This window comes from Callospermophilus lateralis, chromosome 16 (assembly GCF_048772815.1).
Source record: "Callospermophilus lateralis isolate mCalLat2 chromosome 16, mCalLat2.hap1, whole genome shotgun sequence".
Classification (NCBI taxonomy): Eukaryota; Metazoa; Chordata; class Mammalia; order Rodentia; family Sciuridae; genus Callospermophilus; species Callospermophilus lateralis.
Window position 1 is genome coordinate 12,138,768 of NC_135320.1, and position 27,904 is coordinate 12,166,671.

Here is a 27,904-nt window from a genome sequence, read left to right on the forward strand (position 1 = left end):
GAGACTCCAGAGGCAGAGGGAGGAGAACTGCAAATTCAAAGGCAGCCTTCAGTAATTTGCCAGGCCCTAAGCAACTTAGCAACACCCTGTATCAAAATAAAAACGCCTCGGGAGTACCTTAGTGGTAAAGCACCCCTGGGTTCATTCTCCAATACCCAAAAACGAAACCCCCCAAACAAACAAAAAATTGCATTAGATTCCCAGATTTGTTGCAAACTATTGGTAGTGTTACTCTCTAGGAGTCCTGGGTTCCTTGTCTCCCTTCAGCAAAGACTTGAAGAATAGAACACAGAGACAGCAAGCAAGAAGCAATTATTGCAAAAGTGACAGAGACAGACTTCTCTGAAGAGAAGAAGCCCCAGAGCTGGGAACCCAGTGGGGGAGTTTTGGTCCATTCTTTTTACTGTCTCTGAATTTTCTCCTTCTCTCATCTCCTCCCCTGTCCTCTCTGTCCTCAACATTATTGATTGGTGCCCCTTCTGTCCATATATCTGTTTTAGTTTTTATATTGGATCCCCACTTAGTAGCAGGAGTACAGAAGGGTCTGTCTGATTGGGTCCTTTGCTTGTGTCCTTGAGCACTTTCCTCATCCAGGAAGTTGACATCATCAGAAGACCCTCACCATGCTCCTTTGTTCTGGCTCTGCCCCAACCTCCTCACTGGCCATCTTTGCTTTCTGAAGGACATAATGATTGCTTAGAAATTTTAGTTTATTCCTCTTGAAAGATGTTTTTAGGGTTAGTCATACATTTAAATAATTTTCACTATTGTGTATACAACTAAATACAATAAATTGGTTTTGAAAGGAAAGTGACCACAACACTCGGAGCAACCAAAAAGATCTTTATTGCAAAGAGAAAAGAAAGAGAGAGAGAGAGAGAGAGAGAGAGAGAGAGAGAGAGAGAGGGAGGGAGAGAGAGAGAGAGGGAGAGAAAGCGCACCTAGGAGAGAGACAGAGAAAGCAAGAGCGATAGCAAGAGAGAGGGAGCAAGAGAGAGAGAGAGCAAGAGAGAGAGGGGCCTGGCAGGAGGGAGTTTTTATAGCCCAAATCTAATGGGGCCTCTGGGTCTGCAAGCTCCCTTGTTGGCCCAAGGCAGGGTTAAGTGTTCACCCTTGAGCAGGGTTGAATGTGCAGACTTGAGGCAAACAGGTGATAAAGGACCAGATAGAGGGGGGTTTGAGTGCTGGGCTATCTTGCAGCCAACATCTGTTCAGCCAGCCCTGCAGACAACACAATTCAGCCTGCTCTGCACCCAACAGGTTTCTTAGGGGTTCTTCAAATTTACTGTCCAATTCAATTTTTCAATTGTTGATGCACATATTTTGTGTAATTTTTATTTTAATAACATGTCCAAATTCAACTTTGTTCAAATAGCACTTCGATAATTAATGAATATGAAACATTATTGAGGGTCCCCCCTCTTTTTTCAAGGTTCTAGAGGATGGAGAATCTGTGTTCTCCCTTGCTGCACATTTCTTTAGATGCCTTCTGCACCTGGCTCTTGGCTATCACATCGCAGACTGCTGCCCTCCTGCACACGCCTTTTTTTTTTTTTTTAATATTTGTATTTTAGTTACAGGTGGACACAATATCTTTATTTTATTTTTATGCGGTGCTGAGGCTCGAACCCAGGGCGTCACGTGTGCCAGGCGAGCGCTCTGCCTGAGCCACAACCCCAGCTCTGCACACGCCTTTTAACACGTTTTCTTTTTTCTATTTTATGGAGACTGACTCAACTTTCTCTGCCAGCCCTCCCCTAGTGTTTTGAGGTAACTGTAGTCACCAGGGCGAGTCCCCATCGCCCCCGGGCACAGCCATCGCTGGGGCCCAGCAGCGCCCGCCGCCGGGGGTGGAGCCCATGGTGACGTGGACCCGGCGGCGTGCTCCCGGAAGTGACGAATCACGTCCCGTGCGTGCGGGCGGCTGCGTCGGGCTGCAGGAGAAGATGGCGGTCTCCACAGGTCGGTTCCTGGGCCGGGCTGCCTGCTTTCCCGCTCTGACCCGGCTCTTCCCCTTCGCCCGCTCCTGGCGGCGGGTTGCTGTCCGTGTAGGAGAAGCCGGAGTGCGCTCTCTTGAACTCTGCGCTCCCCTGGAACGAAGCCTGGGACTGGGGAGGGATCGGGTGGGACCGGCGCGGATGCCAAGGGCCCGGGTCGGCCGTCGGGGGTGGCGGGTCGTGCTCGCGCGTCGGTCGCGCGCTTGTCCGGTGGCGGGGTGGCCCCCGCGCTGGCGCAGAATCAGGGCCCTGCGGGGTGATGATGGAAGGCGCTGGGGGAAGAGAGGAGGCAAGGCCCAAGGTGGGCGGGTGTCAACCTTGGTCACCGTAGGTGGGTGGCGTTGAGAGACATCCTGGGTCGAGTTGGGAGGTCCGGTTCTCCAGGACTCTCCTTGACGTGGGTGGAGGAGAGGACGATGGCTCTTCAGAAGGAGGAGAGAGGATTCTTCTTACCTGACTGAATACATACTATCCTTTTTTAAATTTTTCATTTCAGTGAAAAGCTGCAGTGCAAACAAAACCAGACCAAGATGAAACATAATTGAACAAGTGGTTTCTTAGATAAGCTTTGCAACTTCTCTCTAGTACTGAATACAATGTTTGGTTTCTCAGGAATGCAGACTTTGAAATTAAGTGTTAACATGGAGGCTTTAAATATTTGACTGTTTCAAAAATAATTAATTACAAGTGTTAGGTGTTACTGTTTAAAAGTGATAGCGCATATGACCTATTTGCTATTCTTTATCCAAACTAGATTATAGAACTGTGATTTAATATTTCATGCCATCATTGCATAATAAAAAGAAATTTCAAATCTGTGTGCTAAAATGAAAGGATTTGAATGTGTGTCGTGATTGATACTTTTAGGGTATTACCTCAGTACGTTCTGTGTCTGTTAAATCATCTTTATTATGTGTAGGTGTCATTGATGATAAAATCTAGCAATTTTAGCCTTGGAAAAATATTTCAATATTCTTGGTGTCAGTACTAACCAGCAAAGGAAGGAATATTTATTTATTTATTTTTTTGGTACTGGGTAGTGAACTCAGGAACACTTAACCCACTGAGCCACATCCCTAGCCCTATTTTGTATTACTTAGAGACAGGGTCTCACTGAGTTGCTTAGTGCCTGCTGAGGCTGGCTTTGAGCATGCAATCCTACTCTCTCAGCCTCCCAAGCCCCCCACTGGCCAGGAAAGATTATTTTTAAAGTGAAGGATTGTTTTTTTTTTTTTTTTTTTCACCTTTTAATGTATTTTTTTAGTTGTAGATGGATACAATACCTTTTTTTTTTAATTTTATTTTTATGTGGTACTAGGAATCAAACCCATTGCTTTCCACATGTGAGGCGTGCACTCTACCACTGAGCTACAACCCCAGCCCTAAAAGTGAAGTTTTAGTGTTAGTTTTTGTTTTTGCTAGTTGATATCCATTTGCTTGTGAATGGGGCCTTATCCTTTTCAGACTTGTGTTTGGTACCTATAGTTAAAAATATACTTGAAAATTAAATAATAAGATGATGCATTTAATTGGATAGTTTTCATTCCCCCCCCAACACTAGACATGAGAGAATGTTAAAATAATTTGAAAAAGAGGAGACATTAGATGATACTAGGGCCACATACTTTTTGTTAACAACTTTTAGTTTTTATAGGAAGTTGAATATACACTATAAACAAGTTGCTGATAGTTTATTAGGGTGTTTGTTGCACAATAGAATCCTGTTTATATTTCAACATTCTGTTTGTTACAGTTTCACTGTTTTTAGATATAAGAAATTTGGAACCTTGGAATAATTAAGAAAATATACTTTAGGCAGTTAAATTTTCATAAACCATTGAAATTCACTTTGAAATTTGTTAGTGTGGATATGGCTCAGTTGAAGAGTGTTTTCCTAGCATATGCAAGGCCTTGGGTTTGATTCCTAGTACTGCGACAACAAAATGCCATGCTTAGTTTCATATTGTTTTATTTACCTATTTCTGTGCTTTAGATAATTGATGGTATTGTCAAATTGGGAGGGGATTGAGTCAAGAAGAAGTTTTACACTATGTTTTGAAATGAATTATTTTTTAATTACACTATTATATTTTTGTTTGCTTTTTGGTAGCATGAGAGGGAAACAGTGTTTACACAAGTAAATATAAATAAATGTTATATGAAATTTAAACTGAAATTTGATGTTGAAACTTAAAATTAGATGAGCTGGATGGATAATATGTTTTTTTCTTTAAGCCAAAATATCTTAATAAAAATAGTTATTTATGTTTTTTTTTTGGTTTGTTTTTTTGTAGACCTGGGGACTGAACCCAGGGCCTTGTGTATGTGAGGCAAGTACTCTACCAACTGAGCTATATCCCCAGCCCAAAATAGTTGTTTAATAGGCTAAAAAAGAAAAAAAAAAGGTGCAGTATATATGATTTTATATGTATATGTACAACATGTATATGGATATTTGTTTATTTTTTATATACATACTTAAGAATATTTTGGGGGGCTGGGATTGTGGCTCAATGGTAGAGTGCTCGCCTACCATGCATGAGACACTGGGTTCAATCCTCAGCACCACATAAATGTAAAATAAAGATATTGTGTCCACCTAAAACTAAAAAATAATATTAAAAAAAATTCTCCAGTTCAATATTATAAAAAAAAAGAAAATATTTTTGGTACTGGGGATTGAACATAGGGGCACTTTATCATTGATCTACTTCCCAGCCCTTCCCCCTTTATTGTTACTATTTTCTATTTTGAGATGGTCTTACTAAATTGCTGAGGCTTGATTTTAGATTCTTTAATACTACTGTATCACACTGTATTCTTTTCTTTCTTTCTTTCTTTCTTTCTTTTTTTTTTTTTTGGTACTGGGGATTGAACTCAGGCACTCCACCACTGAGCCACATCCCCAGCCCTATTTGTATTTTATTTAGAGATAGAGTTTCACTGAGTTGCTAAATACCTCACCATTGCAGAGGCTGGCTTTGAACTTGTGATCCTTCTGGAGCCACTGGGATTACAGGCATGCGCCACCACGTGCTGTTTCATCATATCATATTTTATGTATGCTTTGGTTGCTTTTATTTTGTGGAAACCCAGTTGTGTTATTTCACAGATAAATGCCATTAACGATAAAGGCAAAACAAGTTAGAGACTAAAAAGGCATTATAGGTAATTAAGAGTCCATGTTGTTTTATCAAGTGAAAGGTTGTATTGCAAAGAATAAAATATTTTAGACAAAGCAATGTTAGTGGTTAAATATTGTTCCACATTAAATAAATTTGTGAGCACAAATTTGGTTTTATAGGCAAATGACATATGAATTGTTATAAATTTATGATTGTCTCTCAGGTTGTTTTGGGTGGAGTAGAGGAAGGGAATATACTGGTAATGCTACAAACAATTAATAGAACTGCATCTTTGTATTAGATGTAGGAGTCACAACCTGATGTGTTAAATTTAAAATATTTACAGTATTGTAATTTATTATTTCTAAAGTGACGCTTATTTATTTTTAAACATTTTTTAAAAGTCATAGCCAGGTTTTGTTTAGGTAGGTAGATACATTCTCTTGGGATCATTGGAATCAATGCCTTAAAATTTCCCTATACTGGGCTAGGGTTGTGGCTCAGTGGTAAAGTTCTCGCCTAGCATGCACAAGGCACTGGGTTCGATCCTCAACACCACATAAATGTTAAACAAAGATATTATGTCCACCTAAAAAATAAATATTAAAAAAATTTCCCTATATTGGTTACTTAGAGATGTCATGGGAGAAAAATGTCTCTGAAGGAGGATTTGAGGAGTATCTGAAGAGTTAGGGGAACTTGACTCAGGACCAATGAGATTCTTGGCATATGTGACAGATTAGAATTTCAGCACAGGCCAGTCAAAGTCATAGACAGGTTTATTTAGAAAAGTAGATACATGTTCAGGAAGAATGGGGCAATCTCAAGAGAGAGATGTCTTTGGGGTAAAGCAAGGAATATACATGAATGCAGGTAATCTCCAGTGGGAAAGACATCCCTAAAATGGCTCTTTAGAACTTAAAAAAAAAATCTTTAAAAAATATTAATTTTTTTTTTTTAACACATTCTCCTTTCTTTTTCTTTTTCTCTTGTGATGCTTGGGCTCAAACCTGGGGCCTTGTGCATGTTGGGCAAATGCTGTACTGCTGAGCTACATTTCTAGTCCCCTTTTTAAACATTTAATTCTGTTATCATTTCTTCTTTTTTCTACCTTTCTGTTCTTATTCTTACCTACTTTTCCGGATAGAGTACCTCTGGACAAGACTATATATTTGATTGATAGGAAGAACTTGGTTCCAAAAATGTTGGTACTGGGAAGATTGGGTAATTCCTGTGTAACCGGCTCATCTTCTCCAGGGATTTTGAAGTTATGAAAATTTAGAGTCTTATGGAAAAGAGCCAGTCTCCTTTGGCCCTTGACCACACCTTTGAGTGACTGTCATAAGGAAGCTGAAAATTCTGGTAGATGGAGCTGTAATGGATACTGAGTTTGGTTTCAGGAAGTTACTTTTTTTTTTTTTTTTTTTAAAGCTTTCCTAAGATACTCTTGTACAGTACAGTTGTCTCTTTAAAGTGCACATTTTAGTGGGTTTTGCTATATTCACAGAGGTATGCTATAGTTATCTTAGAACATTTTCATTTTCTCAGAAAGAAACCCTTGGGCTGGAGACATAGCTCAGTTGGTAGAGTGCTTACTTCGCAAGCACATCCCCAGCACCAAAAAAAAAAAAAAAAAAAAAAAAAGAAACCCTTTTGTTTCACTGATGTGTGCCCTAAAGCCATTTATTAACCCCTACCAACTACTGTGTACTTCTGTCTTGGTATATATGCCTATTCTATACTGTACTATAAATGCAATTATATTGTTGTATGTGGTTATTTGTGTCTAATTTGTGTAATGTTTTTAAGGGTTATCCATGTCGTAGATGTATCTATACTTTATATCCATTTTTGTGGCTGAAAACTATCCCACTGTATGGATATGCCCCGTTGCCTTTAACTGTTTGTTTGTTCATGCACATTTGGTTTGTTATCTTTTGGAAATGGACTGTTATAGACATTCAGGTTTTTGTATGGACTTTTTTTTTTTTTTTTTTTTGGGGGGTGGGGGTAGATACCTAGGAGTGGAATTGGTGAGTAGTAAGGTGACTTTATTATTAGGGGAACTGCCATATTTTTCCCAAGATAATAATTTTACATTTGTACCAGCATCATATGAGAATACATCTTCACCAGTACTTCCTTGACTATGATTAGAGTCATCATGAGTTGTGACGGATATCTCATGATTTTGACTTGCATTTCACTGATGACTAGTGATATTGAATATTGCTTCATGTGCTTAGTAGCTGTTTGCCTATCTTTTTTGGAGAAATGTCTTTGTAGATCCTTTGCACATTTTTAAATTGGGCTTTTTTTTAAAATTGTTTATTTATAGAGGTTCTTTATAGATACAAGTCCCTAATCAGATAATATGGCTTGCAGGTGTTTTCTTCTGTCAGTTGTCTTTACTTTTTGTTTGGTACCAGGGGTTAAACTCAGTGGCACTTAACCACTGAGCCACATCCCCAGCCATTTTTTGTATTTTATTTAGAGACAGGGTCTCACTGAGTTACTTACTTAGTGCCTCGCCATTGCTGAGGCTGGCTTTGAACTTTTGATCCTCCTGCTTCAGCCTGCTGAGCTGCTGGGATTATAGGCATGGGCCACCATGCCCAGCATCTTCTTGATGGTATCCTTTGAAACCCAAAAGTTTTAAATTTTGTTGAACACCAATTTATCTGTTTTTCTATTTTATTAAAATGCAGAGTATGGCTTTTTTTTTTTTTTTTATTAGCTGCTGCTTTGTACTCTTGAATTCTAATTGATTGTCATGTGATGAGGCAGGAGTCACATTTTAAAAGGTGTGAGGTTTATCCCCACATTACAAGTTATGTAGCTAGATATTAGGCATACTGCCAAGTTTATTCTTTGGAAATACTATAATTATGCAATGTAGTGACTGGAATATTATTGAAAAGTACAAACAGTGCATAGTCTAGTGTTATCTGCTACTGAAATTACCAGTTGTGGTTTACTAAATTGTACTGATGAGTGGCTATTTCCTCAGAGGAAATACTTAAGTTATTGAAAAGTCTTTAATTTTTGAAAAAGAATGTTAGGTAACTGTTGAGTTCTCCCTGGATCTGTCTAGATATCTGAGACACCTATAGTGTAACTAGCAGAACCTACAACAACTTACTGCATTGTATTTGAATGAGTCCCTTTCCATAGCTGGGGATTGAACACAGGGCTTTGTGCATGGGAGGCAAACACTCTACCGACTGAGTTATATCCTCAGTCCCCTATGGTGCAGTTTCTATGTAAGTGACTTAAGAATGGCAAAGTACAATCTGCTTTCCCCTTTGTACATCATAATATTTCACTAAATTTTCATTTTTATTTTACTTTTATGAATTGAAATAGTACTAACAATAATTTATTGTTTATTTCCTCCTACTAGCTGAGTTAGTGTCAAGTGAATAGGCTTCTGAATGAAATATCCACATAGTTGCAGGTTTTTGTGCAGGTGGCTGGTGGGTGGGAAATGGTGCTTAGGTTGTAACCTAAAGAGTAACAGTAGCATGGTTCATATTCTTTTATACAATGCATGTTCCCCATGACAAGATTGAGTTACTTTGTAGATGATCTAATCCTAAAGAGTTTCTATTTGTATTTGAAGGTATAGAACAAATACATCAAATCCACAAAGTTTCATTTGAATTTTTTTTTTCAGATATATTTTTCTATTTTTACCCTATTTCATCAACTCTTAAGACCCATTTTAATTTCTGAAATGGATATTTCAGAAATTTATGTTTTAATTGGTAGTGTTTTTTTCCTTTCTTTCTTTGTTTTTGGGTATCAGGGATTGAACTCAGGGGTACTTGACCACTGAGCCACATCCCCAGCCCATTTTTGCATCTTTATTTAGAGAAAGGGTCTCACTGAGTTGCTTAGTGCTTCGCTCTTGCTGAGGCTGACTTTGAACTCACAATTCTCCTGTCTCAGCCTGCTGAGTCACTGGGATTATAGGCGTGTGCTACTGTATCAGCTCTGTGTTTTTTTTTATTTCTTAAAGTAATGGTTCATCATGTAGTTGATGCCATTTTAGATTTAGTAAAAAATTTTTTTGGGGGGGTGGGTGGTTGGGCAATACTGGAATTGAAACCAGGTGGACTCCACCATTGAGCTACATCCCCAGCCTTTTAAAAAGTTTTTTTGAGACAGGGTCTCCTTAAATTGCCTAGACTAGTCTTGAATTTATGATCTTGCCTTGGTCTCCTGAATCACTGCAGTTACAAGCATGTGCCATCATACCTGGCAAAAGACTGTATTTAAAAATACATTAAGAAGCACTCGTTGAGGTGAACGTGTACTAGATTCTGTACTGGTTTCTACAATAATGTTAACATGTGTTCTTATTTATTAACTGAATACAAAGCAACTGTTATAAATTAAAACTTAAATGTATTCTAGTGAAATATGTTTTTAATCTTGTGCAGTTTTTTTGGAAATATTTATTTTAGAGAGCTAGATTTCTGTTTCTGGTAAGCTTTCATTTCAGCAAAATGATATTACCTGTTTTTTTTTTTTTTTTTTTTCTGTTAATTACATAAATAATATTTTAGGCTTGGCATGGTGGCGCATGGGTGTAATCCCAGAAGTTCAGGAGGCTTAGAAAGGAGGATCCCTTGTTCAAAACCAGCCTCAGCAATTTATTGAGGCCCTGTCTCTAAAATATCACAAAGGGCTGGAGATGTGGCTCAGTGGTTGAGTGCCCCTGGGTTCAATTCCCAGTATTCCCCCCCCAAAAATTAATATTAAACCAATATTTATATATATTCATGATGTCTCAGTGATGGCTGCAATTCAGTTCTAAAAATGTTTTTCTTTTTTTACTTTGTAAATACATTTTATTTAAACAGCCTGAGTTTTTGAAACTGGACCAGTCTCCTACTCTCCCCAAATTTCAGTTCTTTATAGTCCTAACCATAGGAAAAAACAGAAAAACTAAAAATAAACAATTAATTATTCTTACGAATTTATATAGTCATAAGGTAGCAAGTTCCTTTTTACTTCTTATTATGTACTAGGTAAACTGTGTGCGATATATACACACACTCATATATATATATATAAAATCACAATTAAACCTCATGATACTCCTCTTAAAGAAAATATACTAGATGGGCTGGGGTTGTGGCTCAGCGGTAGAGGGCTCGCTTAGCATATTTAAGGCCCTGGGTTCGATCCTCAGCACCACATAAAAATAAATAAAATAAAACTATATATATAAAAAAGAAAATATACTACATAGTTTCTCATTTAGCTTTTTAAAAAATATTATTTTAGTTGTATATGGACATCATATCTTTATTTCTTTTTATGTGGTGCTGAAGGTCGAACCCAGAGCCTCACTCATGTGAGGCAAGTGCTCTGCCACTGAGTTACAACCCAGCCCACTCATTTAGCTTTGACTTGCTTTTTAGCTGGAGAAACTATCTGAGGATTAAGCTTAGGAAAAAAGCCACCCATGCTAGCTAACCTGTCCTTCACAAATTAATCCTCATCTGAGTGGTCACCGCCTACTTGCATTCACAATTATTACAGACACAGTGTAAAAGGACCAGATATGATAAATTTCTTCATTTACCACATGAATTGATAGACATCACACAATAGTTCAGTCTCTTGGCCTCTACAGTAGTTATCTATCCTGGACTTACACTGAATGAGTTTTCTGATAATACATGGTTATAAATCTTAATATGAAAAAGAAGGCTTAGGTAAACAGTGTTTTGGGAAATTCTGCAAGAGCAATGGGACAACTATGAAAATAAACATGCAGATTTCAACATACTGATCATCTCACATATTTACCCCAGTTTTCCCCTGAAGCAATAGCAGCTGTAATCTACTTGTTAAGCAAAAATTCTGGACACAATATACTATTAATATGCCCAGTTGATTATTGTCACCTTATGTATACATACAGAACAAATAAAGATTTTAAACATTTATTTTTATTAGTACACATAGTACATATAGCTATACATAATAGGTTCATTTGACATAATCATATACACATGGAATATAATTTGCTTCATTTTGGTACCCTGTTCAGTTCAAAAGGCTTTTTAAAATATAAATAGTATTGTTAATTGTGGGGTTGTAACTGATATTTTTGAAACAGCCACTTGGGGTTAGCATTATGGAACAGGGTTTTTTTAATAGTAAAGAATGGTGATGGGAATTAATGATTTAGATTCTATTTCTTGTATTACTAAATGTTCAGAACTGATAGGATGCCTGGGCTACCAAGCTAGGAATTCCATCTATATAGTGCTTGGAAATAAGCAAGTACATGCAGTCCAGAATAGAAGGCAGAGAAAAATGATCATATAGGACTCTTGGGAACACTTTGCTTTTGTTAGAGCTCTAAAATATTCTAAATATCTTTATGGGGAAAAGAGACCCAGTCAGTTTATATTTATCATCTTATTTTTAGTGCCTTAAAATAAATTTTATTGTGTATAGTTAAGTATTCATATGATGTCATTTTACACATTTATACACAGATACAGACATGTATAAATTGCTACTGTAATGAAACAAATCAACATACTCATCATCTCACATATTTACCCCATTTTTCCCCTGAAGCAAGAGCAGCTGTAATCTACTTGTTAAGCAAAAATTCTGAACACAATATGCTATTAAGCATGATCCTCATGTTGTATTAAATCTTTAGACTTCTTATCCTACCTATCTGCTGCTTTGTTTCAGTTGACCTTCATCTCCTCATTTTTTCCCCCTCAAGCACCGTTTCATTCTTTGTATATTTGACTTTTTATTTTTTTAGGATTTCACAGACCCAGTGAATTTAAATTATCAGTTATAGGTCATCTTTGGGTCTATATTGATATGGATATGAAAGTGGTAATTATGATTTATGTGTTGCTATTAAGTCTTTTTTTAATTTTTAAAATTTTCATTAGAGCTTTATGGTTATACATGGTAGTTAGGTGGGTCTGTTTTTTTTTACTTACACACAGTTGATATAATTCACATACTTTAAAATGACTATAATGTTTTAAATGATGTGACATAGTTTGCCTAAATGTATATGGCAATTGTTCTTTAAGAAGTTTTTACACTGCCAAACATTTTTGTTTAGTTGCTTTTCTACACTCTTCATCTGTTTTAGGTGTTTATTGCTATGAAGCAAATCATCTCAAAACGTAGTGGCTTCAAACAATAATGATTTTTATTTTTCATGACATAGGAGTTGACAGCTAGGTGTTCAGTACATGGTAGTTTTGCTGTTAGATGTATTTGGAGAAGCTGCTGTGGCTTCTTCAGATGGCTGGTTTGGTGTTCCTCACATCCTTATAAGTGTCAGGGTGGTCAGGAATCTATATGATGATTAGTTTCCAAGAAGCAAGCAGAAGCTACCAGGACTTAACATTACTTCTATTACATTCTGTTGATCAAAATAAGTGGGAAGGTCAGCCCAGCTTCAAGGGGAGCAGAGAGAAGCTCCATCTTGTTGAGAGGAGAAAGGGATGGGGCCTGGGTCTGGGCCTTGAGGGTAGGAAAAATGATGTACCGTTGTTCTAGATGTTGTTAATACCTGTGTTTTGTTCTTGAGGGTAAGTTTTATAAGCATATAGCATATAAATGTTCAAAATTCTTGTTATTTTTTTGTTAAATTAACTTCTTAAGCAAGATTTGCAGTGTCACTAATATATTTTCCCACAGTTTTATCTTATTGGAATTTTTCTTCCAATAATAATAACCTCATTTTAATTTTAGTTTGTATGTATTTGTTTAGATCTGTGTGTATGTATATTACATGTATTCATTTTACTACTTCAGTGGAACTGTATATTGATATTTAAGGTTTTTTTTTTTTTTTTTCTGAGACAAAAATATCTTGCTATGTTGCCCAGGATGGCCTTGATCTCCTGGGCTCAAGGGATCCCCCTGCCTCAGCCCTCTGAGGAGCTGGGACTATTCTACCCAGCAGTATTAGAAGGTTTTAATAGTTTAAAAATCACCTTGAGGGCCTGGGATTGTGGCTCAGTGGCAGAGCGCTTACCTTGCATGTAGGAGGCACTGGGTTCAATCCTCAGTACTACATAAAAATAAATAAAATGAAGGTATTGTGTCCATCTACAACTTGTGTGTGTGTGTGTGTGTGTGTGTGTGTGTGTGTGTGTGTATATATATATTTATTGACCCCAGAGGCACTTTACCACTGAGCTCCATCCCCAGTCCTTTTTATTCTTTGTTTTGAGACAAGGTCTCACTGAGTTGCCTGTGCTGGTCTTCTAACTTCTGATCCTCCTGCTTGGGACATTGGGATTCCAAGTGTGTACCACTGTGTCTGGCTCAATTTGAAAATTTTATACCTTATACTAATTACTTTTACACTTTTGCCTTGAAAAAAAATTTTTTTTAACTTCTTAGGATAGGATCACATCTGATTTTCTGAAACAGTGTTACAAATGAAACCAGAGAAAGTTAAATAGGGAGGAAAATCAGACTTTCCCTCTCTGTGGAGGGAAACCAATTTTTAATCTGTAATATATAATAATTCTTGACTTTTTGATTGAGAGTTACTATATGCAGAAGTGTTTTTTTTTTTTTTTAATGAGATGGTGGTGGTGGTGGATCCTTGCTGTTGCCCAGTCTGGCTTCTAACTCCTCAGTTCAAGCCAACCTTCTGCCTCATTCTTCCGCCTCATTTTTCCAAGTAGCTGGTGCTATAAATTCACAACACTGTGCCCTGCTAAGACTCACAAATTTTTAGGAAGTGAAACAGTATAAATTGCACAACTCTTGAAATGGATTTAATGTTTGAGTCAGAAGGCATTTCAGACATTGTATAGATAGTTTATTTCAGAATCAATTTATGAGCCAGATACAATAGTCACCTGTAATTCCAGCAATTGGAGAGGCTGAGACAGGAGGATTGTAGGTTTGAGACCAACCTGGGCAATGTAGTGAGAGCTTATCTCAAAAAAATAAAAAGGGTTGGGGAGATAGCTCATTGGTAGAACACCTCTGGGTTCAATCCCCAGTACCACCAAAAAAAAAAAAAAAAAAAAAAAAAAAAAAATTTCCGATAGCTTGTTTTCATAAAGTGCAAGAATCTTAAATTTGAAAGGGGCTTTAGAGATACTGTGGGTCAGCAGCGGTTCTGGGGGCCGATAGAGATGTGGCAAGATTTCTCCTTTCCACAACCTTATCTCAGTCTAGTAGATCTCTCTCCTGCAGTGGGCTCTTATATGTTGGTCATTGAGATATGTTGAGGGTGAACAAAAGATTTTATATCACTGATGGCATTCAGCCAAAGTATGAAAGTAAACGCTTTGCCCAGAGTCATCTGACTAGTATCTTAGTAAAGGAGAACTATTCAGTTTTTAAAAGTTTTATGTTGCCTTTTCTTGTCTTATATTTTTCATACTGTAATTGTGTCATTTCTGTGATTTGCCTGCCCTTTGAACTGTAAGCTCCTTCAGGGAAGGAACTATGACAGCTTGTAAGATCCCAGTGGCCTAGTATAGCTCCTGGCTCCTAGTACATATCTGATGTTGGTTATGTGGAAGCACATAATAAAGCAACAATTACAACAATAAAGTGAACTCTAACTACTAGAGACTTTTTTTTTTTTTTTGTACAGGGAGATTGAACTTGGGCGCTTTACCACTAAGCCACATCCCCAGCCCTTTTTTATTTTTTTTAATTGTGGATGGACATACAATATCTTTTATTTATTTTTATGTGGTGCTAAGGATCAAACACAGTGCTTCACACATGCAAGGCAAGTGCTTTATCACTGAGCTACAGCCCCAGCCCCCCTTTTTTATTTTTATTTTGAGACAATCGCGCTAAATTGCTGAGGCTGGCTTTGAACTTGCGATCCTCCTCTCTCAGCCTCCCAAGTTGCTGGAATTACAGACTTGTGCCAACACACCCTGCTTCAGTAGAGACACTTAAACATTTCTTTTTTTTTTTTTAAATTTTAATTTATTTCTTAGTTGTAGTTGAACACAATACCTTTATTTTATTTATTTACTTTTTATGTGGTGCTGAGGATCAAACCCAGGGCCTCACATGTGCTAGGCGAGTGCTCTACTGCTGAGCCACAACCCTAGCCCCAACTTAAACGTTTCTTACCTGGTCTTTCTCCCAATTTGCCTTTCACAACTGATGATCTTCTCTCTCTTTCCCTTCCCATTCCTTCCCCTACGTTGCATCAAAGTTAAATTTATGAATCCTCATTACCATACATTGAAGCACTGGTGAGCAAGCTTCCAGTGTTGAGGCCTGCCTTCCAGGCCCTTTCTGGCTCTTTACTTTCATACCCAACTACTATTCATGACATTGCTGTCATTCTCTCTCCCTTTTTGATAATGTCCACTCCCTTCTTTTGATTGATATATTCTTAAGCACCAAAAGAAATACACATGTATATCCACTTTGTCTTTCTCAAATTCTAATAAATTATTCTTGCTTTAGTTTTTTTTTTAAAGAAATGAAGTACTGCAAATACATTTAAAGCCCCCTCTTCCTTCCAAGTCCTAATTTCCTTCCTTCCTTAGAGGTGATCACTATCCTAAAGTTTTAAATACCTTTTATGTACCTTTCTCAAACATTTTGTGCTTTTGGTGTGTATGTTTGTAGAGTGTCCTTGGGTTCAATTCTCAGTACTTCAAAAAAACAAACAAAAAACTTATGTTCTAAGGTAATAAGGCTATCTTATTTATCTATCTGTTTAGTTTTTGGGGTATCAGGGATTAAATTCAGGGGCACTGAGCTACTTCCCCAGCCCTATTTTATTTTTTTATTTAAGTACAGGGACTCACTTAATTGCTTAACACCTCAGCTTCCTGAGCCATTGGGATTACAGGTGTGAGCCACCACGCCCATCTAAGGATATCTTTTATTAATGTTTGTTTTGCTCTTCACATTTACACATTTAATCTGCCTAGCATTGGTCTTTGTGTACAGTGAGAGAGGGCACTAATTTTATTTCTTCATATTAATAAAATGTCCTTCCCTATTTACACACATACACACACACACACAAAATTTTATTTTCAAAACTATTCAAGTCTAGGCTGGTGATGTATGCTTGTAAACCCAGCAACTCAGGTGGTTGAAGTAGAAGGATTGCAAGTTTGAGGCCAGCCTCAGCAATTTGAAAGTCAGTGTTTCTAAAAAAAAAAAAAAAAAAGTTTAGGTTTGTAGCTCAGTGATAAAGTATTCTGGTTCAATTTCTAGTACCCAACAAACAAAAACCATTCAATAGTATCAAGAATAAGCTAACAGACATATACCACCTTTGGTACTTAATTATGTATTTATGGAAAGGCAGGTTATTATATTACAATGTAATTATCATAATCAGGAAATTAATATTGGTAAGGAACTATTACTATAGACCCTGTTTATATTCTTTCTGTTCTCCCAATAATTTCCCCCTTTTGGAGGAGGTGGTACTGGGGATTGAACTCTGGCACTCAACCACTGAACCACATCTCCAACCCTATTTTGTGTTTTATTTACAGTCAGGGTCTCACTGAGTTGCTTAGCACCTTGCTTTTGCTGAGGCTGGCTTTGAATTTGTGATCCTCTTGCCTTAGCCTCCCAAGCTGCTGGGATTACAGATGAGCGCCACCATGCCCAGCCAAACAAAGTCCTTTAAAGCAAAATAATTAAAACTTATTTTTTTGGTTCTAAGATTGCGTTTGGTTTTCATGTCTCATCTCTAATTTGGATTCCTCCTAACTTCTAATCATGTTTTCATAATTGCCTGTTTTGAGGCTTTTCTTTTCCTTTTTTTTTAGTTGTTGATGGACATTTATTTATTTGTATGTGGTGCTGAGAATCGAACCCAGTGCCTTACGGCAAGCGCGCTACCACTGAGCCACAACCCCAGCCCTTCTTTTTCTTTCTTCTTCTTCTTTTTTTTTTTTTTTTAAATATTTTTTTAGTTGTAGGTGGACACAATATCTTTATTTTTATATGGTGCTGAGGACTGAACCCAGGGCCTTCTGTGTGTGAGGCAAGCACTCTACCACCGAGCTACAACCCTTGCTTTGAGGCTTTTCTTTTTCAGTAGCCTTGATTCCTATACTATGTTAACTTAATTAACTATATTAGCTGATGAGGAAATGCTATTATTTAGTAAATTGTTCCCTTTGTTTTCTTTTAAAATTTTCTTCAGACGCTTGGCCCTTAGGTTTTCTAAGAATATTAGGACTCTTGTCAAGTCGTAGGAATGATGCTATTGAAATTTTGGTTTAAATTCAAAGAATGGATAGATTAATTTGGGGAGAACTGACATTAATATAGGTTATATTATCTAGGCAGACTGTGCAATTCAGTTTTTTGATGTTCTATGCTCATGTTTTGTAATCTCTCCACTTAATTAATTAATTAATTAATTTGGTACTGGAGATTGAACCGAGGGCCTTGTGCATGCAAGGCAAGCACTCAGTCAACTGAATTATATCCCCAGCCCTTTCACTTAACATTTTTAAAAACTGCTTTTCACCTGGATCATTTCTGTTCTTTGTAGTGCACCTAGAAGATCTTTTTCCCCAAGGGGGTGTGTGTGTGTGTGTGTGTGTGTGTGTGTGTGTGTGTTTTACTGGATATTGGACCTAAGTCTTTACAACTGAGCTTCATCTCCAAGCCTTTTTTTTGAGGCAAAGTCTTGCTAAGCTGCCCAGGCTGGTCTTGAGTTTATAGTCCTCTTACCTCAGCCTCTGAAGTAGCAGGATTGTAGGTATACCACATGCTTTCCTAGCTGGAAGGTTCTTAAGTTCAGAACAGAATTCTTCGGCTGAAGTTGCTCCTATAGTTGATGAGGGTGTGTTTCCCATCTCCATCAAATTTGCAGGATTTGGGGACAGTTTAACCAGGAGTTAGGGAAGCAAGTACCATCTAGGACCAAGTAGGTTTCATGATGAAGCCATGGGAATAATGGCCATGAACTTGGGTTTTGAAACCTAAATTTCAACCCTTATTCCTCCACTCATGCTCCATGTTGTTAGGTCAGACCATATGAAAGTGCTATTTCTGTTGGTTTAAAATAAGCCTGAGCATTAGCAATTTCGTAAGGCTTAACCTAATAATTAAGCCTCAGTTGTGTTTTTTTTTTTTTTTTTAATTTGTGGTGCTGGGGATTGAACCCAGGGCCTTGTGCATGCAAGGCAAGCACTTGACCAACTGAGCTATATCCCCAGCCTAAGCCTCAGTTACTTACCTAGTAAAAGGTTTAATAACTTGCATAGTGAACTATGATAAAATACTTTTGCCTGTAAAGTTTTTAGCAAATGTCTGTCACATAGACATGTTCAATAAATATGTTAGCTTTCATTAAGTCAGTTATGGGGAGTTGAATTCCCAGATTGATAAAGGAACCAGAGAGCTAAAATTTAACAGATGCGGCTTTTAATGAGTTCCATTTTAACAAGGTGAACCCTCTAGTTTTTTGAAGAGTGACAGAAACCTATGTGTCTGAGGAAACTCTGCAAAGGGAAGATGAGCAGTGGCTGGTTGTGGAACATGGAAGAGCTGGATTGTCCCCCAGTATATGTGTTTCTGTCACCCTCCTCCTTATCCCCACAGATACCCTGGAAACTGGGGGAAAGGCAGACCTGGGTGTTTATGAGGAACACCTACAGTAAGGTTAGAAAGTAAATGAGATGAAAAACATTTTAAAGGTGTTTTCTTTAATTTTTGAGTAGATGATCATTCACCTGGTCAAACTGTGCAGTGATATCTCTTTATTCTTGTCCTCCCAACCAGACTAGTATTTAAAAATATTTGTTCAATTTGTGTTTTCACCCTGCCCCCCATTAACTTGAAAAAAATTAAAATGGGAAAAAGACAAAAGGTCAAAAATTCATGTATTAAAATTAGAAAATCTTTTTTCTAATGAGCACACTAAGACATGACTTCTCCTGGAGTTTTATTTGGCAATCTTTATGCGTTTTTTGGGCATCAGGCTAAGGGGGGGGGTAGCATGTGAATTTAAGGCAATTAATAAGATTAGATATATTTCAGCTGAAAAATTGAGGCATCCCCCCCCCCCCCCCCTTTTTAGTACTAGAGATTAAACCCATGGGTGCTTTACTACTGGCTACATCCCTAGTCCTTTTATTTTTTGAGATAGGATCTTGCTTAATTGCTGAGGCTGGCCACAAACTTGTGATCCTCCCGTCAGCCAATCAAGTCCCGGGATTGCAGGAATGTACTGCTGCCCCTGGGGAGGCATGTTTTCCAGGTTCTTTGCAGTCATGGTTTGCTTATTAATATTACTACTATTTTTGGTCATAGTAGAGGTTCCTTGTGGTGTAGTTACTAGAAAATTCAGTTGGTGGGAAACCTGGAGACTTGAATTCTTGATGTGATTTGGTGACTGGTGTTTCTGTAACCTTAAGATTTTTTTTCTGCAATTTGAGATTCAGAGGGCAGTTCTTTTATAGAGTAACTTTGTGAAGCAACATCCCCATCTTGTGGCTGTTTTCTCTTCACAGGCATTAATGGTTAAATGAAATAAGACCAGAGTGCTCCAGCTCTGAATTTGAAAATATAGCTCATCATTTGTTTTGTTTTTGAGTTTTATACTTTATTAGAATTATTTTAGTTGCTGTAACCTTTTAAGTGTTAACATTGTCGGGTACAGTGGCTCATTCCTAAAATCCCAGCTACTCGGGAAGCTGAGAGAGAGTCACAAGTTTGAGACCAGCCTCAACAATTTAGGCCTCAAGCAACTTAGACCCTGTTTCAAGAAACTAAGTAAAAAAAAAATGGGGATGTAGCTCAGTGATAAAGCACCCTGGGTTTAATCCCCATTGCCAGGAAAAAAATGTTAACATTGCCAGTAATGATGAGTCTTATTTTTTTTTTTTTGAGTCTTATTAATATTAAAGCTATTTTCCCAAACTATTATGTGGAGAGGTGGCAAAAAGTTTAGCAGTAAATGTTTGTCACATTATGGTACTTAAGTACAGGAGACATAAATTTTACATTGTTTCTTTGTAGTTTTGGATGCTTGCCTTGACACAAAATGGAGGAAAAAATTTAACACATTTAGTTATTTTTGGAGGGCTGACTTTATAATGGCAAGGGTAACTGAGCTTGTTTGCTTGTTTAAGATTACTTCAAAAAGCAGTTTTATACCAATGTGTTATAAAGATCATGATTCTGTAGCTACCAAAAATAAAGTAAATAAACAAATAAACAAAGTAGTGTCTCACTATAATGTAAATAGAAACTTAGAATAAAATTTCCAGAGGCCACCCTACCAGAATTTACAAGGAAGGAGCTTTGATTCTCAACAACTCAGATGGAGTTAAATAAAAGTTTATGTCATGCTTTGGACACTATAATGACCACAGTCAATATTTATAGTATATAAGGTGTACTCTTTATGAATTTCTACAGTGATTCAGTAAGTAGGAACTATTGTTATCTGATTTTAGCTAAAAAAATGTTGCTAGGATTGCATATCAAAAGTGAGTGGCAGCTGGCTGCAGTGGGCCACAGAGGCTGAGCCAGGAGGATCATGAATTCAAAGCCAGCCTCAGCAACTTAGTGAGACTCTGTATCTAAATAAAATATATTTAAAAAGGACTGGGATGTGGCATAGTGGTTGATGCCACTGGTTTCAATTGCCAGTACAAAAAAAAAGTGAAGCTGGAGCTGGCTTTAGGCCAGATCTGTGTGTTTATGCCACCAGAGTGTACTATTGTATAGCTAATAACACTGTACAACTAAGTGGTGAAAAGGGCATTAAGATCTAGAAACTAGGTTTCCTTTTTCTTTTTTCCCAGAACTGGAGGGTTGAACCCAGGAGTATTCTACTGAACTACATCCCAACCCTTTAAATTTCTTTCTTTCTTTCTTTCTTTTCTTTTTTTTTTTTTTTTTTTAATTTTGAGAAAATGTCTCACCAAACTGCTGAGGCTGGCTTCAGACTTGATATTCTTCTGTTGCAGCCTCCCCAAAACTATGATTACAGGAGCATATCATTGTGCCTGGATAGAAACTAGGTTTTAATATTGGACCTGTTCCTGTGAGCTGTGTGACCTTGGGAATGTTGTATAACTTCTTTGGTTTCAAGTGGTTGTAGGAATAAATGGAATAATTTATTTAAAACAAGTGATTACTAATAATCATAGTAATTATAATGACTACTGATATTGGGATTAATAGCAGCTCCATATTTCTGTGTTCTATGATTTTCAATCATTTTTATGAAGCATATTAGTATACAAAGTGGCTTATGGTTTTTGGTTTTATTTTGTTTTAAAGTTATGGTACTTATTGGATTTTCATTATATGTCCAGAAGGATTATCAAACATTAGTAATGCCTAGTTGCAAGTTGTGCATTACCATGCACAGTTGCTTTTAAGGACATATCAGCCTATATGTATGTGTATGGGTGGGAGGAGAGAAAGCATACAAGCACATGCATATGGATCAGAGACAGGATTTTGAGGGCATTTATGTACTTTTAACAGAATGTGTATGATGGGGTTGGGGAATGTTTCATGTAAGATGTTCTTGAGAGCATGGAAGACCTCCCCTTTAATAGAGAGTCCTTACTGATACAGTAATCATAGGAAAGAAAGGTTTTGGAAAATTAGATTTGTGGTTGGCTTCTAGGGATTGGAGATTGGAATTATGGGAAAGACCAGGTTCCTTGAGAAAGAAGGCATAAAAGTAAACAGGACATTCTAGGCAGAGGGATTTCTGTAATACAGTAAGATTTTAGTAATACAGTAAGTAATGTTAAGGTCAAAAGAGAAATGAACATTTATGAACATTTTGTTGAGGTCTAGAAAATGGAAAAGTGTGACATGGAGGAGGTGTGAGAAGGGTTACTGGATGCTGAAAAATTTGCTAGATTGTGCCAGGAAGTGGTGGAAGTATCCTAGAAAATTTAGGAATATGAGATTTATTCTCAAATCAGGTAATGCCCCAAGTGACCTTTGAGTGATGGTGTTGACCTGGTAGAAGTAGGCCAGGTAGAAGTAAAAGTAGGACCAGAGTCCTAACTAATGGAAAGACGAGGAGTGGGAACCATTGGGAGGGCTACTTCTGTATTCTAGAAAACTGTAGCTTCTGGTGAGTTTTCTAACATGGAACATAATTCTCATTAAAAATTATTAAATGGGGCTGGGATTGTGGCTCAGCGGTAGAGTGCTCGCCTAGCATGTGTGAGGCGCTGGGTTTGATCCTCAGTATCATATAAAAATAAATAAATAAAAAATTATTAGAACATATACATTAAATAATTTAACCATAAATTTTTGGGTCATGCCTACTTACTTGATACAGAATCCTTGACTTGGAACAGAAATCTCAAATAGGAATTTTTTTTTAATGATTTCCTTATGATTGATTTATGTCAGTGTAAAATTGATTAAACAGGAATTTATATATATATTTTATTCTGTTATTAACTCATTAAGTCCCAGGTTTTCAATTCTCCAAATATTTTAGTGAAATTGATACAAGTGCAAGTTTGAAATCATAATCTAGAGTTTATATATTTCTACATATGTAGTTTATTTATGAATAAATATAACATTAAAGTATAAAATAATGTGAAAATACATATATGAAAAAATACATATATTAAAATGTTCTAATCTTCATTTATTACTTTTTTCAAAAGAATAGAACTCTAAAAACAATATTTATCAAAAGTTATCATAAGTAGTATATTTTTTGTTCAATTTATGTTTTTATAGGTATCCCACATCTGGGATGATGGTACTTAATGGGTTAATGTTTGATACAGTGCTTTCTATATCAAACAGAAGTCATTTGTAAAATTAATTTGGAAGAAGCTGAATTTACATATGTGTAGCTCTTATTATGAGTTTTGTACATTTACATTGATGTTCTTTTGTGTAGGAGTTAAAGTTCCTCGTAATTTTCGCTTGTTGGAAGAACTTGAAGAAGGACAAAAAGGAGTAGGTGATGGCACGGTTAGCTGGGGACTTGAAGATGATGAAGATATGACACTTACAAGGTGGACAGGCATGATTATTGGGCCACCAAGGGTCAGTGCTATAAATGTATATTTTTTCTATTAATATTGTTACTTTAGAATAAACCTTACTTTTATACTATTAATATTAAAATAAAAACTTATGATAAGCCTTTAATTGAAAGAATTATTCTGTTAAATAATTTTGTATACATTTATGGGTGTCTCTTGTGTGCAGGGTGTAATACTTGATTATGAGGAGGATTGTGGGGGGAGGAAGATTGAGATGATTTTGTCATGAAGGTGTTTGCAGTTTAGTAGAGGAAAAAAAAAATCAATAGAAATGACAGATTCTAAATATGGCAGAGCAAGTTCACTATGGGACTTTAGAATATGTTTCTTCTAGCTGGAATAATTGAGGAAGGCTGGACAGTGGAGGAAGTTGCCTTTGGAATGAGCCTTAAAGAACTGACTGGTAGGATTTCTGAAGGTGGTGATGGGGATGGAGAACATTCCAGATAGAGAGGAAAAAGGTGAGGAAATGGAGGGGGTGTTTGGGAGGAGCAGTCATTTTAATGTAACATTTTACTAACCCCCTTGTATATATATATATATATATATATATAACCAAGGGTTTCTAATTTTATTGAGCGCACATTTCTATTTTCCCCTCTGTTTCACATGCCTTGGAAATGCTGTGGGCCTCAATTTCTTCATTTATAAAATATATTAAAATATCTAGGGTTCTGCTGATGTAGCTCAGTGGATAGCATGTATGTGTTTAGCATGCTGAAGTCCTGGGGCTCAATCCCCAGCACCAAACAAAACAAAACAAAACACAACTGAATTTTTACATACTGACTGGTATTGTTGGCAGTTGGTCTGTTGTGCATTATTCTTAGATCTTTCTCGGGTTTATAAAGATCTATTTTTTTTTTTTTTTTTTCCTGCATTGCATTTCTTACTCAAAGGTCCAACCTACTATACTCCCAGCAGTGTCTTTGGAACATGTGTTATGTAATGTTTTTGCCTTGCAGGAAAGAACACTAATTTGAAGGATTTCTTTAAGTCTTTGGTGTTTTTTTTTTTTTTTTTTTTTTTTTTTTTGCTGTTGAATAAAGATTACATTTCCTCTTGATTATTGCAAAAGAAAAATGGGCCAAGTAATTAGCAGTGTTAACTTTAGAGAATAAATTAATGAATGTTTTATGTTGTTTTCTGGTATTCCTTTACAAAATTCTCACAGGTTCTTAACCGTCACCTTCCTTCCCCTTCTCTGGTTTTTCCTTAAGACATTTAAGGAAGGAAATAGGATGTTGATGGTTAGAATTTTTTATAACTTGGTATTTGTAATGAATACTTGGAGTTTTTACTGCCTGTGAACCAAGTCTGTTTTTAAAAAAATGCTTGTAATTTATGAACATTCTGACTTAGAATAGTTTGGAGATTTAAGTCAGAAGTTAGATATAAATTTGTGAAACTGTTTAGATTTGGTTTCTCCAGCCATTGTTTCTGCCTCCAGTGGATTCCCCCGACCCCTGCTCCCCTAGCTGGGGTTTCATTTTGTCTTGCAGGCTGGTCACAAACTTGTGGGCTCAAGTGATCCTTCTGCCTCAGTCTCCTGAGTAACTGTGACTACAGGTGTTCATCATCACACCTGGCTCTTTCAGTGGACTTAAGAATGTTTTGGAGCTTGTATATGGGTTCATCAGTGGTCTTTTTTATTTTATTTTTATTATTTTTATTTATATAATTTTTAAAATATATATATATTTAGTTTTAGGTGAACACAGTATCTTTATTTTACATTTATGTGGTGCTGAGGATTGAATCCAGTGCCTCATGCATGGTAGGCGAGCACTCTACCATTGAGCCACAATCCTAGCCCATCAGTGGTCTTGTGAGTTGACCCATAGCACAGTTCCCAGATGTTGAGGAAATGTTAACAGCTCCTGCTTACTTTCTCACTCAGTTGTGGCTCCCCATGATAATTCCCCAAGTCAGCTGCCTTTTCTGGTGACATTGAACCACAGAAAACACCATGTACCATCCATCCCCAGGTAATGAAGGCTGTTTCTCTGCAACTAGTGCAGAGGGACCTAGGGAACATAAACAAAATGCTACTCTGGACCCTCTTCTTTCTCTGAATTGTAGTACTGGATCTGTAAGAGAGAAAAAGTAATATCTTTTCCTCATTTATCACAAGGTTTATGGCTGAGAAACTGGTAGTAAAAGATTAACAAGAGAAGAACATACAAATTATGAAGAAGAAATGAATACCTAAAGAAACAGGGAAGCCTGTGTATTTTTTTAAACTGACTTTGATGAAGAATGAATGTGGACATTTGCAGGAGCATGCTTGGACAAAGGGAATATGATCTAGTGGTAATAAATTGGGCAGAATTTAGTAAGTTCTACTCAAATTCTTCTGTGTGCCTTCAGAAATAAGGATTTCCCTTTCCTGTGGATATCAGGAGAGCACCTCTGAAATGAAGTCTCATGATCTATTTCAGGGGAAAGTCAGCAAGATTTTGTGTTCTGCTTCAGGGAAGAAGGGGAGGTGAGAGTAGTCTTCCCTGCTTCTCCCATTTTCCCCAATGCCACGGTGCCATATTTTAGGGTAGTTTGTCTTGAACCTCATCAGGGCCCCCTTTGACCTTCTTTGGGTGCCAGGATGAGGCAGTAAGGGCATGGTCCTACAAAGGCACCCATACTTCCTGAGCTAGACTCTGCCTACGGTCCCCTTGTCTTCTCCAGTTCTGTTGAAGGCAGATGTTTACATTGCTGCCTTTCTGTGAAATAACAAGGGATAGTGTTTTACCCCAGTTTTTTTCTCTTTAGAAGGTAGAATATTTAGAGCAATTTTGTCCCCAGTTTTGAGTATCCACATTCAGCCACAACACTAGTAAGACTCTTACCTTCACATACTGTTTCATGGTTGTTTTTTATTTTGTATGATATTAATTAAGATCGTTAATATTTTCCCCCACCATGCCGGGGATTGAACCCAGGGCCTCACTCATTCAAAATACACACCCTACTGAGCTATATCCACAGCCTTTTTTTTTTTTTTTTTTTTAAGAGAGAAAGAGAGAGAGAGAGAGAGAGAGAGAGAATTTTAATATTTATTTATTTATTTTTAGTTATTGGCGGGCACAACATCTTTGTATGTGGTGCTGAGGATCGAACCTGGGCCGAATGCCAGGCAAGCGCACTACCGCTTGAGCCACATCCCCAGCCCCATCCACAGCCTTTTATATTTCTGCTTTTATTTTTATTTTTTGGTGGTGCTTGGATTGAACTCAGGGCTTTGTGCATGTTAGGAAAGCACTCTACCAACTGAGCTATATCCCCAGCCCTTATATTCCTGTTTTTAAAATTATTCCAATAGTTATTTGGATCTATAGGATTAACAACTTTTCTTTGTATTTGTTTGTTCTATTTTCTGTAGCAATATTTGTTAGCATAAGAGGCTTAGTAACTTTTTCAAGCTTTCTCATATGTAAATAGAGGTACTGTCTCCATCTTTAGAAGTGGTGAGAATTAAATGAAATCATACACAAAGGAGAGCACCTGACTTGTAAATATTAGCTCCTTTTCCTACCTTCATTTCTATTTTATTTTGCTATTTTGTTAGATAAAAGGAAGACTAGTCTGTTAATTTAATATTTAGAGGAGGTAAAGTGTTAATTAAAGATGTAGAAATTTAGATGTAGAAATTTAAATTTATTCTAAGCATTGAATTAGATTAGTGGGCTAGTTTAGGGATCTCTATAACTTTACAGAAATTAAGGTAGAATTTATATTTAATGAAATATATAGATTTTGCTGTGAATTTGACAAATACTTCATTACCTCTGCTACTATTGAGATATAGAACCTTTTGTTCACTTCAGAAAGCTCCCCATGCCCTTTTTCACTTGCTCTCCCTTCTTCCTGCACCTGAGAGTAGTTTCACATGGTCTAAGACTTTGATAAGTAGAATCATATAGCGTGCACACTTAATAGTTCTGCTTCTTTACACAATGTTTGCACAACTCAGCTATGTTGTCACAGGTAGCAAAAGTGTTTCTTTTATTGCAGAATTGTATTTTAATGTATGGATGTCAGTTTTCCTATTCATTAGGATTTTATCTTTCTGGATGTTAGAAATAAAACTGCAATGACTGTTCTCTTTTTTTTGGTACTGAGAATTGAACCCAGGGTTACTTGACCACTGAGTTACATTTTCAGTCCTTTTTTGTTTTGTTTTGTTTTGTTTTGTTCCTCAGTTCTTTTTATTTTATATTTTAAGACAGGGTCTCACTAAGTTGCTGAGGCTATCCTCCAACTTGTAATTCTCCTGCCTTGGCCTCCTAGTCATTAGAATTACATGGGTTTACCACAGTGCCTGACTACTATGAGTGTATTATATTTTTTTAAAAATAATTTATTTTAATTAGGTATATATGACAGCGGAATGCATTTTGATTCATTGTACACAATTGCAGCACAACTTTACATTTCTATATTGTATACAGTGTAACATTGCACCCTATGTGCAGTCATACTTGTACCTAGGATAATGATATCCATCTCATTCCATCATCTTTCTTGCCCCCATGTACCCTCCCTTCTCTCCTTCCTCTTTGCTCAGTCAAAGTTCCTCCATTTTCCCCATGCCTCCCCTCTGCCTGTTATGGATCAGTATCCACTTATCAGAGAGAACATTGGCCTTTGGTTTTTTGGGATTAGTTTACTTCGCTTAGCATAATATTCTCCAACTCCATCCTTTTACCTGCGAATGCCATAATTTTTATTCTCTGAGTAATAT

The 27,904-nt window shown here is 36.9% G+C and overlaps 1 protein-coding gene across 1 annotated transcript in view; it reads left to right on the forward strand.

The window, feature by feature from the left end:
• Window positions 1-1,910: 1,910 nt before the first annotated feature.
• The window catches only part of Ube2v2 (ubiquitin conjugating enzyme E2 V2), a 34,378-nt gene continuing 8,384 nt past the window's right edge, over window positions 1,911-27,904 (forward strand). Inside the window, exons 1-2 of the mRNA XM_076835940.1 lie at window positions 1,911-1,962; window positions 23,016-23,164. Coding sequence (XP_076692055.1) covers window positions 1,947-1,962; window positions 23,016-23,164 — 165 coding nt within the window. The 5' untranslated portion in view covers window positions 1,911-1,946. The remainder of the gene's footprint in view (window positions 1,963-23,015; window positions 23,165-27,904) is intronic.